This window comes from Microchirus variegatus (genome assembly GCF_963457635.1).
Source record: "Microchirus variegatus genome assembly, chromosome: 5".
In the NCBI taxonomy this organism is placed as follows: Eukaryota; Metazoa; Chordata; class Actinopteri; order Pleuronectiformes; family Soleidae; genus Microchirus; species Microchirus variegatus.
The window spans coordinates 27,307,957-27,326,211 of NC_139806.1; the positions used below are offsets into that span (position 1 = coordinate 27,307,957).

The 18,255-nt window shown below is 40.7% G+C and overlaps 1 protein-coding gene across 1 annotated transcript in view; it reads left to right on the forward strand.

The window, feature by feature from the left end:
- The window catches only part of cadm1a (cell adhesion molecule 1a), a gene marked incomplete at both ends in the record, with an annotated part of 408,015 nt that extends 390,044 nt beyond the window's left edge, over nucleotides 1–17,971 (forward strand). Inside the window, 2 exons of the mRNA XM_083889853.1 lie at nucleotides 14,220–14,348; nucleotides 17,853–17,971. Of these exons, the coding sequence (XP_083745979.1) occupies nucleotides 14,220–14,348; nucleotides 17,853–17,971 (248 nt within the window). The remainder of the gene's footprint in view (nucleotides 1–14,219; nucleotides 14,349–17,852) is intronic.
- Nucleotides 17,972–18,255: the final 284 nt, after the last annotated feature.

Here is an 18,255-nt window from a genome sequence, read left to right on the forward strand (position 1 = left end):
CAGGATGCTGTCTTTAACATAAAATATAAACAGAAACAAACTCTATAGACGACTTTTCTTATAACAGACGAACTTTTTCACTACTTTAAACTATAAAACCAACAAAGATACATGAAATGTTCCTAGTAGAATACAAAATGCCTCCACATAATGTACTGTATGTCAGCCTTCATTAGCGAGCTGAGCTAACATAGCTTTCACACGGCTTTGGCTGCCTCAAAACGAATGTGATGTTATTTTCTATGTGACATTATCTACTGTATGTTAATAAGAGCAGGAGTCGGTGAAGAAGGTGTGTGTCCTGTCAAAAATGACGAGAATTAACCCAGATCTGACTTTAGTTGCCTGAGAGCTGAGGCTACGGACAGATTTGGAGTCTATCTATTCTGCTCGGGGGGCAAGAGAAAGCGGCGACCTGAGTGCAGGAGCTTGAACTCAGTTGCCAGGGTGTGATCATGATCGCTGATAATGTTTTTTGGCCTTTTTAGCCGCCTGACCTCCCCAGAGTGAACACAGGTCTCCGTGCCTGACCCCGGCCATTTTGCAGCAGATGTTTACAATGCTGCTGAGAGCGTTTCTGTCCTTGGAAGATAAAACGCTGAGCCAACAAAAGAAAGACTGTCTATAAAAGCCTCCTATAAGCAAGTGTAGTCTCTGTTGTCCCCTGTTTTGCAATGGACTCAGCGTTGGCATCAAATTGCAGCTGATGATCGAGACTCCACTAACTGGACCTCCTCACTACACTCTTAGAAATAAGGGTTCCAAAAGTGTTCTTCTACAAGGGCTGACGTTCTACCTGGAACCATTTTTTTCGAGAAAAAAGGGTTCCTGGTAACACTAAGGGTTCCATTGGAACATTTATAAAAGGTTCTACCTGGAACCAAAAAGGGTTCTCCTACGAGGACAAGCCGAAGAACCTTATTTGGTTCTACTTAGCACTTTTATTTCAAAGAGTGTATGAACCACACTGGCTTCACCTCTTCACCTCTGTACAGGCAGAATGGAGTGAACTGAAAAGTTGTAATTACTTTTATTTAAATTACAGTTATTTGAACAGAACAATAATGAAAAAAACGTCGCACCACCAAAGCACCGTGACCTGCGCGTTCCTTTGCTTTTGTATACTCTCACTATAATTTTCTTTTTGGCTCGCCGTTGCCATGACAGCAACTAAGTCTTGCAACTCTCATTTGACAGACTTGTACTGTTACCTGTAGACAGAGCTTGTAGAGATATTTTTCCATTAACACACCCCTTTGTCATTGCCTTTACTCACTTTTGAGCAGCACTGGTACAACTTCCGTGTATAATATAAGCGGTATATGTGGAATTCAGCAGATTGTCACTCTCTCTCTCTCTCTTTTTTGTTGCCCCCACCTCCCCGTCACCATTCATGCATGTAAGCTGGTCTGAATTTCCTTTAAAGTGAGGCTTGGATTAGAGGCCCACGCCATGCACTCAGCTCTGCTGAAGGATTTTATTATCACTGCGGGGTTTTTTGTCAGAGTTGCTACACCTGACGGAGATTGTGCCACAACACTGCTCCTCAAAGACAGCCGCAATAGCATAACAAAGCAGGCGTACAGGGATAACAACTCAAATTTTCTGCTGGGCAGACATCTTTACATAATAGCAGAGTAGTGTTTTATCTTTTCACTCTGCAGCTTTGATTGTCTGTCTGCAGCCAACACAGTTCAATTGTCACAGAGACCTTTGACTCACTCTTTGCTGGTTGTGAAGGATGTGCCACAGTGATCTGCAAGCATGTCATTAAACACATGTTTCTCTAATGTGGCTTTGATTAAACCTTATGAATATTTCTAATTATAAAGGTCCTTTTGAGACTTCCTGACGTTTGTTTACATTGTCGCTGGATTTCTCTGGTGGCCGCGCGTTTACTCTGTGACAGATTGCTGAAGTGTCATTCAGCGCTAACTATCTTCTTCCACGGCGGATGCAGAGAGCTGCCGTGCTATCGAAAGAACGCAATCACTTACTCCGGCTAATTCTAATATAAGAGACTTCTCCATTTCCTCCAAAGGTCAGCCTTGTCGAGATCATTTGCAGGCGGTCAATTGAGGATATTTGCTTGCTAAAGTTCACCGAACTTCCCCAAACTCGACATGACTTAACTTTGCTTCCAGGGGTCTTGGGTGTGGATGTTTATCTGTGAGTTTGTCGATTCAAGTGTCAGGTTTCCGTCAACTGTGGAGTCATTTGAGTCAGAAAGAGACGCCGATTGTCTTCATTCCTGCTTGTTTGGCGCAAGCAGGACGTAGTTCTGGATCAGGGTAATTGTGGGGTTCAGTAAAGGGGAATTAACCACATTTTTCAAACCTTAGAAAAGAATACGACAGATGGCTTTTCCCAGATGAACCATTGCGCTTATGTTGCGATTAAACCCCTGCGCACAGCACACAAACATAGAATAGCGTGTGTGGTCTTCTGCTTCAAGGTTAAAACGCGTTGGTCTTCGTCATGCCTTGTTGGTTATTTGAGTTACTGCCCTTCTATCATCTCAAATTAGCCGGGCTATTTCTTCTCTGACCTCTATTTTGTGGCGTTCTGTCCAGAGAACTGCCTCTGACTGGACGTTTTTCTCTTTTTCAGATCATTCTCTCTATAAACCCTAGAGATGGTCGTGTGTGAAAATCCTCAGCTCAGCAGTTTCTCAAATACCAACTCGACCAACCGTGCCACGTTTAAAGTTGCCTAAATTACATTTCTCAAACATTCTGATGCTTGGTTTGAACTTCAGCAGGTCGTCTTGACCATGTTCATGCGCTCAATGCATTTGCATTAATGAGCAGTTGAGCAGGTGTGCTACACAAGGTTGTTGTGCTCCCTATATTCTGTAAACAAGGAATTGTATTGGAAAAATAGGGAGAAGACCGAAGCTGTCGAAAAAGCACAGCTCTACTCGTGTTGATTTATGGAAATAGGAATGTTGAGCGAGGTAAGCTACAGTGTGAAAGAGTCGTGTAAACAGCTAAATCTCTGAGTGTGTCCTTGACCAGCAGATGCACCATAGTCTGTTTACGGCGTGTATGTTAATGTAGCCATTGTTTTTTTGGCTTCTTTACCGGGATTAGCCCCTCATTTCCTTGGCACAGTTCCTTGGCCCCGGAGCTGTGTCTGCTGTGTACACAGATCTCCACACAGGCCCTGATGTCATTTCACTGATGCTCTTCTGTCTCAAAACACCAGGAATGCACACTCTCTTCTGTTGTTTTTTTATCAACAAGCCAAAAACAGGGGAGACAGAGCTGGATTTAGGGAGTTTTATCACCGCCTGACATTTCTCTGATGTCGACCTTGACGTGGTGGGTTTTCTTTTTGTGGTGACCACAAGAACTTCATCGCGGGCCCTAAAGGATTTTCTATGATTAAGTTAGAATGCGTGTGTTTAGTTTTCTGATTTGTCCAAGGCTCCAGTTGCTTTGTCTTAGTTTCCTGTTTGACTTTGGGGTTTCTTCCTCGTGAGTCACCGCCCCGTCATTGTCTGGTTTCCCTCCGCTGCGATCGTCTGCCCCCGCCCCGACATGTTTCACCTGCGCTCACTTATTTCCGCCTCCCTGCAGCGTATTCAGTCTCTCTGTTCCCCAGCTGGTGTCCGTCCATGATCTTTGTTCCTCGTGTTCCCCAGTGAAGGTCGTTTAGACTCTCAAACCTGCTCCCACTGCGTTGGATTTTTCTTTCTGTTGAGTTTTTTTTATTGAGTCTATTTTCTATGTTTCTTGATGTAGCTTGTGTGTTTTGGGGGTCCTGGGTTTCTTGATATGACCTTGTCCAGGCTGTGTGGATGCAGAAATCTCGTCGTCAATTCTGATTTTCAAATAATGTGTCACAGGGTTAGGGTTAGGGGTTAGGGTTACCCTAACCCTCCCCAGCTGGTGTCCGTCCATGATCTTTGTTCGTCATGTACCCCAGTGAAGGTCGTTTAGATTCTCAAACCTGCTCCTCCTGCGTTAGTTTTTAATTGACAGGGTTAGGGTTAGGGTTGGGGTTGGTGTTGCCCTAACCCTCAGTGTGTCTTAGTAGATCAAACATATGTTCATGTACACTACCATTCAGAAGTTTGGGGTCACTCAGAAATGTCCTTATTTTTGAATGATAAACACTTTTTTTCCAATTAATATAATCAGAAATACACGTTATAGATTGTTAATATGGCAAACCACTACTCTAGCTGCAAATGTCTTGTTTTTAATGAAATATGTACATAGGTGTACAGAGGCCAATTTCCAACAACCATCTCTCCACTGTTCTAATGGTACATTGTGTTTACTAATCACGTTAGAAGGCTATTGGATGATTAGAAAACACAGCTGGGTTAGTGTGAGTTTAAATGGAAAACCCCAAAAATGGTATAGGTGACCCCAAACTTTTGAACGGTAGTGTATAAGATGGAACAGAACATATCCATGTGGCTTTTTGCATCTATGCATGTGTTGAGTGTCGTCATAATTGACTTGCAGTGGAAATGCAGCAAAGATTGGAACCACATTGTCATGATTGTCTGCTCAACAGGACATTTATACTTGTTTTTGTCCTCCATTGACACTCACATAAAACACTGCTGTCTTCTGATTAGCAAAGACAAAATAGATTGCAGGCCCAGCTGTGCTCACTGTACCCTCTGCTGGATAACTTGGTAATTACTTCCCACAGCCTGGAACTCTTGTAGATTGTATATTTTGAACTTATCAGATTTGTAACTGAATTGTTTTGATTAAAAGTGATTATGTCTGGTGTCAGACATGAACAATATCGTTCATCACGAGAGCGCAGACATAGCCCAGACTTTGTGGCCACCTTCCCCACCACTATCATAAATCCATGGGAGTTTTTCTCGACGTCGCTGAAATGACCAAGACTGGAGGCAGCTCAGTGACGGCGGCAGGGGAGGAGGGTGTGTGTGTGTGAGTGTAAAAGGGGGGTGGTTGGGTGGGTTGATAATCAGGCATAAGATGAAAAAAGGGCAGCCTGGTGTATGGGGAGAAACTCCACTGGGCTTCTTTTTTTTTTCTTTTTTCAAACACTGTCCCCATTATCAGGACTGATGTGCATCTCTACAACAAGCCGCAAAGTCATTTGGCCTTGGGAGCCATAGAGAGTCCTCAATGTGTTAGGATAAGTCACTCCTGAGACCACTAAAAGCCATTATTAGAAGGTGTTTATCGAGCCTAGCCATGGCCTAGATACAGCTTAATATCCTGAGAACTGTTATAGCCCATAATTATATTACGTTTTGGATGAAGACAGGCCTTGATTAGATAAATGATGAATAGCTCCATGAGTAGAAGGGGAAGAAGAAAAAAAACAGAACAAGGTGTTAAGGTTTCGTCGGAGATTGTTTTCACAAGCTTTTGAAACATTTGCTTTTCGTGCGACTGTTTTATTACATGCATGTACAAAGTCTGCACCTGTATCATGATACGTGATATTCAAACTCATTTTCAAGAATATGAGAGTGTGTTTTCCCGCTGGGTCCATCCTATTTTAATGTGAAATACAGTGGAGGTAATGTCAGGAAAGTGACATTTTCAAAAGAAAAAAATTGGAAATTTACAGTGAAAAGTTTCTCACGCTTGACTCAAAACAAAGTTTCCTGACAACATACATGGTCTTCGATGACGCTAGGGCACTTTAGTAGAGCTTTGTTTTGTATAAATCGATGTTGTTTTAGAAAGTAAGCGATTACAAGCGTTTTTTTTATTCGGCCTCTGTGTCTCCATTGATTGTTTGAGAACGCTGAATGGTGTTTTGTTGGTGATTTAAGGTCCCAAAAGCAGTGGCCCTGTCAAGGTTCTCCACTTCTTTGTGTTTTGGTTGATTCCAGCAAATCCTGAACAGCACAACCCAGACAATGACAAGGTTTTATATAGTCAAGCAAATCACGAATGAGTACAGTGCGCAATGTGGTTTCTCACACGGCCAAAAACAACCTCCTTGGTGGATGGAAGTAGAATACAAGCCACTGGGGATGCACAATGGATGCACAATATTATCGGCATATTGGTGTCAGTTTTAAAATGTATGATAGATATTGGCAAACACGCCAACATCTGCCAATATGACAAAATAAGCCTCTACATCCTTGTTTTTCTTTGCTGGTGCTCCCTACAACTGTTCTGTTTTATGTATAGTTGTTTTGCTGAATGAAAAACATATATATCTAAATCTGTTGCGACATGACGATGAAAAATATTATGTCAGTTTTACTAGACAAGAGACAAAATTACAATATCCTGCATCCCTTAAAACTACACATAAAGAAGTTAGCAGGGTTAGGGTTAGGGTCTACTTTAAGTAAGATCATGGCAAATATAAACGAAAAATATGACTTTAGACAAGTGGATTTTCCAGTGTGAGGAGGTAAATGGTTCCAACACGGTGGACAAATGTCAGGGATGTATCTCAAATAATACTCAGAATCAGAATACTAGGTCCAACTGTTGATACAAACTCTAAAGCAGGTTTTTGTCAATCCTGGTCCCGGGGACTCACTGCCCCTGTATTTCGATGCTCCGACACGCCTGATTCAAATTCGTGGATCGTTACCAAGCTTCTGCAGAGCTTGCTGATGAGCTGACTGTTTGAATCAGGTGTGTTGGAGTCAGGGTAACATCTTCGTCCCTGAGGACCAGGATTGAGAAACCCTGCTCTAAAGCATGTTTAAATCAGCAGCAGTCTGAGCTGTCGTGAGAGTTCTTCCCTTTAACCGATATTAGTCGTATAATGTTCACAAAGTTGTTTTAAACTTGTCCTACACACAACAATCCATGTGGTCGTCTGAAGTCATCAGTGTTGCTTCCCTTTCCCATCGGGAAAACCAATATTTACCTGCACCAAGGAGGTTATGTTTCCATCATCTATTATAGCAACTTCCTCTGTACAGTTTGTCACAGATCAATCTGAATTCTTTGTGATGAGAAAGTGATAATCCACATAAAGTTTGGTGAGAATGTACCCACAGATGACGTCACAAGAAAGCGATCAGATTCTCAATCTCTTGGATTCGGTGGTAATTTCTCAACGACATTTTAACAGATCGGGATGAATTTTGTCATGGTCATTTAAAAACATTGGATAAACAATTCAGTTACTGTCAACTTGCTCAGAAGTAAAATACTGGAGTAAAAACTCTTAAAGTGTGTGAGTGATATAATTCCACGTTGTTCTACTGACTCATTTTCTTGTGGTTGACATCATTTTGACAGATCTCTGCCGTATATATTTCAGAATCAGTGACAGGAGTTTGAAATATCACCACAAAAGTCCTGTGGAGCTGCTTTTAATCGCTCTCTGCTCAGATTCCACCGTCTTTTTTTACTATGGCTTTTCTTCTGTCTCTAAGTGAAGTCAGACTCTTTCTGAGAATTTGAAAAAAAAGTCAACCTCACGCCGAGTCACTCTGTATGTAAGCGGTGTAGAGCGCTACCCGAGAGGCAAAAGATATAACTGACATTTTTAAATAGGTTCAATGAATAGGTTCATTGGGACTTTAATTACATTCACTCTTTAACCGAGAGTGTTGTAGGCAATGGAGGAGGATCTTGACAAGGCAATGTGCTCTTATGACATCCCGCCCACATAGTGCTGCTGTGATTACACCTCTATCTGCAGGCAACGCCAGTGAAATCACTAATGCTTAATTAGCAGATTAGGAGATCCAATTAGGAGATCTCCTCTGTCTCAAATCACGCCTTTGTCAACATGTCTTATGAAAATGAGACACTCCACGTCCCTGCTTAGTATCAGTGACCACACTTTTGGTTTGACTGTTGCTTGTTTAGCCCTGTGGTCACCATATTCTTTTTCTTAATCCATGGGCGACGCTCAGTCCGTTTCTCAGCTCAGTTAACGACACCGTCCTTGTCCTACAAGCATTGGTGTGGAATCACTTTATTGACTCAACGACGTCACCTGCAGTCAGTCTCCTGTTGGACAGTACCAGCTGTCAATCACACTGCTGTCCACTTCTCCAGTACATCCATCCATCCATTATCTACCGCTTTTTCCTCCACCAGAGGGTCACGGGGGGTGCTGTGTCTATCTCAGCAGACATTGGGCGATAGGCGGGGTACGCCGTGGACAGTTCGCCAGTCCATCGCAGGGCCACATATAGAGACAAACAACCATTCACTCACACACTCACACCTACGGTCAATTTAGAGTGACCAATTCACCTATTCCCCATATCGCATGTTTTTGGACTGTGGGAGGAAGCCGGAGAACTCCTCCAGTACACGCCATACTTAAATGTCTATTTGCCTCTAAATTGGAATGTCTTTGGCAAAATTGACGCCGTGTTTTATTGAAGAGGAGCTGAAACTCCATTAACTCCCCAGGAAAATGTCAACTGACGTTATGAATCAAGTTGAACGCAGGTTTAATTTTCCCGTTGAATTTCATTCAGAGTGACTTTGTCTTGCAAACCGACGTTTTCTGTACTCACTCGTCCTCGACCAAACTTTCTGACTGGATTATGAACCTGGGTTTTCTTGCTGCAAAGGCAAGAGTACATATGTGTACTTTACTTTTACGCCACTGCATTTCCTCTAACTATCTTTGTTACTCTTTATTACCAAATAAAATCACAAGAAGAAGAGTTGGTTAAAGTTTTTTTTAGTCTTGATGACCACTCAAAGCTACTTTACACTACAGTAAGAGTGCAGAGCTGGGAGTCGAATCCACAACCTTACAGTTGAAAGACAACTTGCTCTACCACTTTTGATACTGATACTACTGAAGTACAGTAAGACTTTTGTAAAAGGTGGCATCTACCTAAGTCATTTTCTGGTAAGATTCTTGTACTTTTACTATTCAAGTATTACTTTTAAGTAGTGCTAGCCTGTTAGCGCCGTTAACACCTTTAATGTTAACGCACAACGTGTTTCCATGACGACTGACCGGAAAAAGACGCATGTGATTGTTAAAACTTAGTCTAAAGAGTAAGTACGCAGTTTTTCCACCGGAGTCCAAGTGCCATTTACCAGTGAGCTCCGTTAGCTCCGTTAGCTCCTACAGTCGAAATGTCACTTAAACATGACGTCAATCGCGTCTTTTTCTGGCGTTAATGGCCCAGCACTACTTTTAAGTACTTTTTGCATATTTTTTTATATGAAGTGTGTGTTTGAGAGACACTTTAATTCATCTGAAATACGTATCACATAACACAATAACACGTGTCACATGGCGTGAAGTGGCGCGTTTGGTTCAGTGTAAACAAGCGAAGGCGGCGTGACGAGGAGTCTCTTTAATGGCAATATAGTGGGATCTCTGTATGAAAGGTGCTACTTACAGTCACATTGTTTCCCCTCCGGTTTTGTAATTAAACCCAAGAGGTGCAGTTAAAGGAAACAGCTTGATGGGAATATTATTGGTGCTTTTCATCCACAACAGAAGTGACTTTTAAAGGGAAGGCAATATCCAAAATTGCCTCGCATGTTCTCGCCTTTGATTGCTAAAACAATCACCCATGCAATTTCAAGTTTGACTCCCCATGTGAGATAATAAGACAAATGTACTGAATTTCACTTGGTGACAGTAATTGCTCATAAGTGATACTCACTGATAGGACATGCAAATTGCTCTCTGTGGTATCATTGGGACTGAGTGCTTTCAGAAAGTGACAGCACGCGCAAACGCTTCTTTGGGCCGACAAACAGGACTCATTAAACATGAAGCCTAGACGGCGCTATTTTGTTTTTGAAATTTTAGGTTTGGTTAAGACGGGAATTATTCCAGCGAGAACTCATAATGTTGCCACGGCGCAAACCACCTGAAAAGTTCACACTCCCACAAAGAGATTGAGCGTCGCTCTCGCGGAATCATAGACGCATTTAAGGAGATTGTGTTGCAATCAAACTGGGATGAAAAAGGAGGGAAAAGTCAGGCGAAAAGCCCGGTCGCCGATGTAATGACAACACACACCGCAAATCTCTCGACAGAATCCTCCCGTGAAAACCATGAATATGAATCAGTCTTGTTTTGTTTTGGGTGATTTTAGGATTGCATGAGGTTTCTGCATTTTCTGCAATGTTAGAGCATTTGTTCCTCGAACAGGTCAACGTCAAGTTTCCTTGTTAATACATACACATGTTAACTGTCAGACTCATTAACACCCACATGCTCAGGAATTGCTATTAAATTATGATCCTGGTTGTTTTAATTTAAACAAGAATCATCTTTTAAATACCACCTTCATCAGGCTATATATGATTATTCCCTTTAGTCTGGCCATCATTAGTAGTAATAGCCAGGAAATATAGATTTATTTTTCCCCCCCATTGTTTTTCTGTCAATGATCTACTTGAAAATGTGTAGGACTTCAAAACACACATTTAATCAGAATCAGAATACTGTGTTAATCACAGAGGGGAAAGTAGCTGCATCAAGAATTAAAATAAGATGCAGAGATGTAATATCTACAACAGGTGAAATGTGATTGCTAACACAGCTATTAATGCCACTGCACAGTGAAATGTAATTGCCAGACAGTTAAATAGTAATTGCCTAAAACAGATTTGGATATAACTTGTGCAGTTAAACACATCGACCTCATGCCACTTTATTTTGAAATCTGCCGCAGATCCTTTAAGTTTCCTGAAATAGTGAAATAAGTCGCCCTGAATCCTGAATATTTATTTCTGATAGACTGTTGCTGTGATAAAAATAAGACTGAATATTTCTGTGAGCATCACATGACTTTAGTGAGGAGCTGGAAGAAGCTGTCAGACATAAGCATTCCTAATCTTAAAGCAACCAGCGGGGGGAAAGTGATTTCCTTGCAGTTTGCTGTGGATATTTCATGCTCCTCAAAAATGGGAGGAAGTTTTTTTGATGGCTCCTAATAATCCGTCTCCGCAGCGCCACCAACAGGCCAGTCTGCCTGACTTAGTCTGGTTTACGTGTATGAATCCGCACGAGGAAGAGCTTATTGTGATGTACAGCAACGTAAAATGAAAGGACTTTGATGTTGTCATCCTCTCACGAATAAACTTAAACCAGGAAATTTAAGCCACCCTGACCACACACCCCCCCCCCCCCCCCCCCACACACACACACACACACACACAAACACACTTCAGCCCCCAAAGCCAAAGTCCACATTAACATCGTAATAGGAAAGTGTGTTAAAGCACAGCTTTAGGAGCCTGACAAGAGCGAATTGGATGTCAGAAGGATTCCTGCTCAGTTTAATTGAATCTGCCCAGCACTAAAAAAGAAAATCTGAAGTCAAAATAACCTATTAGATCTTTCGGGTAATGTTTTGTTGAGTTTGACAGTGAGCACTGCACCAGAGGCCGTCCTCAACACCACCTTCCCTCTTTTATTCCTGCAGGTTGATGGAATGCAGGATTGTATAGATCCACAGCGGTAGGAGATGTTATCCGCAGTGTCGCTCCCTACGTTTATTATTTTTTTGGGGGGGGTAATAATCTGTAAAGTGCTCTGAAATGATCCAACGCTTTGAATCCAAGGTTATCTGTATTTATATTGAAGGTAATGGAGCGTTTGGTAATGACATCATGTGGTCTGTGGAGCCGCTGCTGTGATTTACACGGGTTCGCCTTTGAAAAATCGTAAATAATGCGCTTTTAATAAATATTCCAAAAGTCAGGACTCTCGAAGCTACGGAAGAGGATTAGGGCCACTTTAAACTCAGAATTCTGACCCTATCTTAGAATTCGGAATTTATCTCAGAATTCTGACTTAACTCTCAGAATTCTGACCCTATCTCAGAATTCTGACTTTAAACTCAGAATTCTGACTTTATTAAATTAAATAAATTCTGGGGCACCTGTAATTCTGAGTTTAAAGTCAGAACTCCGATATTTTTTTCGTGTGGCCCTTATCCTCAAGCCTAACTTCACAATTAAAAAAAAAATCAATATATATGGAACAGAAGAGTGCTTTTACTTTGAAATGGTTGTGTTCGTATTACGCTACAGACGACGAGCTGAGATTGAGCAGCTGTCGCGAGAGAAACTTTTAAATGTTCTAAATGCCAGGACTCTTCAGGGTGACGCCACACATTTCCTGGCCCTGCAAAGCCTCGCTTTAAAAAAAAAGAAAAGTGAAAATGAATATGAATGGAACAAAAAGGCAAGAGTGCTTTTACTTTGAAATGGTTCAGGCAGCTCTTGTGTTTGTGTCACACGTGGGAGAAAAAGGCGTCAGTTCTGCAGCTGTAGTGAGTTTAGTCTAATCAGGCTCTTTAGTGGCAAGTGGAGTGAGTGAGTGAGTGAGAGAGGGAGGAAAGAGGAGTCGCTTTGTGTCACACTTTTTAAAAAAGCTGAAAAAAAGACTGGGAATAAAAAAGACGGAGAGGATCAATCGTGACGTCGTCAAAGTAGGTCACATGCTGTGAACTGCTCGGTGTTATAGAGTCAACACGTATATATGTTAATGGAATAATGTCTGATTTAGATGCACATAGTGGTTACATTACAGTAGAATAGATAATACAGACCGTACAGTCCTGACTTCACTGTTTTGTGAATCGAGTTTTTAGAGGAGGTTTTATCTTGGAAGTGGAAGTGAAATGTCAGGATTAATGGTATCCGAAAAAGCTAGAATCGACTATATATGTACTGTATATATTGTACTTTTGGAGTGTACAGTACTTTAAAGGTCACATCTCATTTCAATATGAAAAAAACCTGTCTGTACAAGGATATTAACTTTAGGTTGCTATGGATACCAACACCTGATCGATATGTGTCACATAGCATTACAGCTAAGAGCTTCAGTTTTCCTTCTTTCTTTACCTTCTGGAAGTTAAAAACATGATTACAGACTGTGCGTCCTTTGTGGATGTTTTCCTGTTTGCATATATTTCTTCAAAGCACTAAACTCAAAAGATGCCAGAAAACGTACCCACCACAGTGAATCAGGATGATGATGATGATTATTATTCCCCCTGCTCAGATTAATCACGGTCTGATTGCAATCCAAATTCGCACTGTTGTGGCAAAAATAAAAATTTGCCGAGCAATGATTCTGGAAGTCATGTCTTGTTTGTTTTTCGACAAAATAGTGAGTTTGTACCACTGCTCACTTAAATATTTCTTTTCTTTTCTCAGGCAACTTTATCCAAAAGTCATTGAATCGATTGAAATTGTATGTTTATGGATGAATGAGGATCTAAAACAGGGGTCTCAAACTTAAAGTATTGGGGGCCACTGAGCATCTAAGGGAGCCGGTCAAATGAAAAAAAAAAAAGTAAAACTTTGTGGCGAAAAAGTATTTTTTCTATATAATTTTTCTCATGATATTTCACTGAATTTCAAAGTAAAAGTATTTTGTAGATATGGAACGATGTATAGTTTACAATAAAATACGTATTAATGATGCAAAATGAATCTTCATAGAAAAAACATACAGAACATAACTTAATGTTAAGAGAGGCAGGCCGCATGAAATCAATTGGAGGACTGCATATGAGACCTCTGATCTACGCAGACATCAAGACCATTTTACTATTTTACTTATTCATCTTATGTCAATGTTGCAATGTTGTAACCTAGCGTAATGTAATATCATATCAGGGTTACCAGTTATGCCAGTTTCTGTGATACCTATTGTTTACTGACTTTTCTGCCAATTCACAGCCTCACTTCAAACTTTAATGACTTGGTTACAAAATGTGGCTTAGAAAATACTATGGCAGACTAAGACTTTACTTTTCCATTAATATATGTATATGTTGTTCATAAGTCGCAGCTAAAGATGAAATATGTTCCAGCTCAAGAGCTCAAACTCAACAGTCCCCAATGTCACTGAATTATACTCCGTGAATTAACGTTAATCTGCGTCTAAACATGTTTACTGCTTCCGCTGGGCTCGTCAGATGAAAGGGAAAGATAGCGCCGGTGCAACATTCGCGGTAACACACAAAAGCAGATGTGGATTTACTGTGAATGTAAAGCGGCAGTATATGGGTTTGGCCGCCGGCGACTGGCAACCAAGTCACCCATATGGTCAGAAATCCATTTAATCATCTCTGCCCACGGCAGCAGCAGCATCTCGTCGCACAGGTTCATGCTGCAGCACCAAAAGTCCCTCCAAGTAAATGCCTGACATTAAGTATAATTTACATCACATTTAACTGTCAGACGAGACAGACCCTTAGGGATTTGTTTATTTGCTGCTTGTTTGTTTCTTTGTCCACACTGAGGTTGTTTTTTTGGGTGTTTTTTTGCTTACAGATTCACGGGCTGGAGAGGGAGCACCCAGAACGGTGGACCATGCCGTGATCGGAGGAGTGGTGGCTGTGGTCGTCTTCGCCATGCTCTGTCTACTCATCGTTCTGGGACGCTACTTTGCAAGACACAAAGGTAGTGGAGCATAAAAGTGCAGCTAAATAAGAGCTATACCGACCAATTTGCACCGAATAAAGTGGCACTTATGTGTATATTTTAGAAAAAAAGAATGAAAATGAAAGAAAGGAAAGGAATTAAGACGCTGACAAATAGTGCTTGCCCTTTGGAATGCAGCATACAATCAAAAATGTTAAAAAAAACAACCCAAAATCAACAAACTTTATCGCTTTTTACATATATGCAAACTAAAGTCTGCCTTTGTCCTGGGTTACCGTGGCTACTGAGGCAAGGCAAAGCAGATCTCCATTCATTTCCATTGGGGAAATAAGCTAAATATTTCCAGCACTATATATAACAGGAAAACCTCAAATGTAATGTATGAACACTTTTCAGGTTTCTGAGGTTTTTTTGTCTTCACATTCCAAAAACAAAGAAGAAGAAAAAATAATATTCAAAGGAAAAGCAATATATGGCTTCAGAGCCATTAAGTGCTCAGGCCGTAAGAATATAAAAGATGGGACTAAAGATACGGTCGCGGAAATTGAAAATGATTAATCAATAAAATATATAAATACATATTAAATTATGTATCTTATACTACATTTCCTTTCATTAGAATTGCTCGATGCCATTCCTTTAGAGCATAAACAGGTTTATGTTGAATCCTCTTGACTTTGTTTCCGTGAAAATGTCTTCACATCCTGTGGCGGATGTTACTCTAATAAGGTAAAGATGGCTATAAATGCCCCTGGGTAACCGATGGTGACTAAAAATAAATTTTTCCATGCTGTCGTGCCAAATGCTAGAACCCATCTCGTATGCTGTTCTCATAACACGGAAATAATTACAGTCTATAATGAATTTCACACTATGGTATTTCTTATGCGCGAAGGAAATGGAACCGGCTACATCAAGCAGAAAAAAGAAATAGTGTAAAATGAGGCGTTTTATTTGATGGTGACACTGCTCTCTGATTTCTGTTCAACTAATGAAGGACAAAAACAAGGAAATGCAGTAAAGTTTATGATATAACTGCGATATGTACAGTTGACCCTGACACTCCATCGTCTGTAATCAACCCTCAGCTTCAGTCTATTAACGCTCGGTTTGCGTTATTGCTGCATGTCAACAACTGCTTGGACCTGGCGATAAAATGTAGCCCCCGTGCTGTCGTCAAATTAATGGACTAGATCTGTTTTCTCTGTATTTTTGTTTTTTTCACCTTTGGCAATGTACGACATACTTGGCCCCATGTCCAGATGTCTATGTCCTCAGCACGTATGGGACATTTGGGACACTGAAAAACTACGAGAGACCGTTTGAGAAATAATTCAGTCTTGCACTCACATGTTACATCATACTCTCTCACAAACACTATCATACTCTCTCACAACCACTGCTGTAGTCACGTTCATTTACTATCATACTCTTGTTCATGCTACTTTGGGTGCAACAACATGATAGTGAATGTATGAGAGAATGATATGCAATCAACTTAAATATCCAGTTTCTGAAGTTTGTGAGAGAGTATGATAATAAATGTATGTGACTATGATAGTGTTTGTGAGAGTATGATAGTGTTTGTGAGAGAGTATGATAGTGTTTGTGAGAGCTGTGATAGTGTTTGTGAGAGCGTATGATAGTGTTTGTGAGAGCGTATGATAGTGTTTGTGAGAGAGTATGATAGTGTTTGTGAGAGAGTATGATAGTGTTTGTGAGAGAGTATGATAGTGTTTGTGAGAGAGTATGATAGTGTTTGTGAGAGCTGTGATAGTGTTTGTGAGAGCGTATGATAGTGTTTGTGAGAGAGTATGATAGTGTTTGTGAGAGAGTATGATAGTGTTTGTGAGAGAGTATGATAGTGTTTGTGAGAGAGTATGATAGTGTTTGTGAGAGCGTATGATAGTGTTTGTGAGAGAGTATGATAGTGTTTGTGAGAGAGTATGATAGTGTTTGTGAGAGCGTATGATAGTGTTTGTGAGAGAGTATGATAGTTTTTGTGAGAGAGTATGATAGTGTTTGTGAGAGCGTATGATAGTGTTTGTGAGAGAGTATGATAGTTTTTGTGAGAGAGTATGATAGTGTTTGTGAGAGCGTGTGATGTAACATGTGAGCGCAAGACTGAATGATTTCTCAAACGGCCTCTCATAAAAAACAGTCACAGACCATGTCAGATTATTGTAGTTCTTATTGATTATATACATTTCTAGTGTCAGAATAAGTCTTCAAGTGAATACGTTTGCATAAAAAGCTTCTATTTCAAAAGTATTTTAAAAAGTCCTTACGAAATACATATTTTACTGTTGCCAACACAAATAAATGTCTAATTTTAATGAATTTATGCACTTACAAGAACATATATCCTACTAAATGGACCTTTTATATTTCTATAATTTGGTTTTGATCAGTTATTTCAACCCTATAAATTTGATGCTACCTCTTATTGGCTAACGTGACTGGCTAATGTGTTGTCCACTTAAAATTAACCAACAAATAAAACAATGTGCTTTAACATTGTTGTAACTTGGCTCTAAATATATGAAATGTTACAGAAATAAAATGTTTGCTCTGGTCAAAACAATGATGTAACACCTGTGAAACATGAAGCTAGGCTAGTTTGGCATTGCTAGCAAGGCTAGCGTAACCTTTCAGTCCACCTCGCCAGTGCAATGAAAATACACATTAAACTTGTTCTCTGACATCATGTTTACTGAATAAAGTGAAGACAACACCCTTTTTTACCAGACGGCATGATAGCACGGCAGTATATTAATTTTTTTACACACATTGATTCACTGTGAGCTAGCGCGCAGCCGTTCATAAATGATGTACGATGAAATGCGCCATATTTCACAGCATGGCCCAGATTACAGCATAACTGGGATGACTGAGTTCTCAATCTGACGTTGCCTTTTATTAAAAATTCAAACATTAATTACAGATTATTTATAAATGTTAAAAATACAAGTGGCATTGACAGAAAAATGAATAATGTTTATCAGACATGCAGTTATGTCACTTTTCTTGTGCTACAGACAGCTGTGTTTCTATGTTCTCGTGCGGCATTTGAGGTTTTTATATTTCTCCACATGTCGAAGAGCTCTTCTCAGTCACTCTGGAATATTGCTTTGACTTCATTATCAAACTCCACTTTGAAAGGATATGAATAAATCTACTAAATTAGGTTTGAAGTGGCTTTTTAGTTCCCCCTTTCTTTTTCCTTTGCTGAACTTGACAAGGTTAATATGAAGGTGTGATCCGTCCTCCTCCCCCACACTCACAGCTATTTCAAAACCCTGATTTTCATGTGTCAGTCTTGATTTTAAAAAGAGATTTTGAATATTACAGCTCTGGCTGACAGTTGAGTTTGTGTAAATGATCGCATGGCGAAGGATTTGCATAATTAGGTGCTGCCGTGTGTGTGTGATGTAGGGGGGGGCTGATTTTAATCTTTTGTACCAACGACGCAGCAGGCGATTATAGCGTCCGTGACACTGTCCTTCATCTCGTCCTCGTCAGGTACCTACTTCACGCACGAAGCCAAAGGAGCGGACGACGCGGCGGACGCAGACACGGCTATCATCAACGCAGAGGGTGGCCACACCAACTCGGACGAAAAGAAGGAGTACTACATCTAATCAAAATCAGGACCCCTCACTCTGGTGTCCTCTTTGGGGCACGGAGCTGGTTTTAGGGCTGAGGGGAAGGGGGTTTTGGGGGGAACGGGAGGTCAATGGAGGGATTGGAGATGGTTCAGGGGTCACTTTTAGTGAGAGTAGAGGGGTCAGCGCGTAGACGAGGGACGAGTTTTTAAAAGAGAGAGGCCTGGTTTTAAGCCGTTGTTTAGTCTAGTCTGCAGATGTACAGTAGATGGAATGTTTCGTGTGTTCAAAAAAAACAACAAAAAATCAAAAAAGGAGGG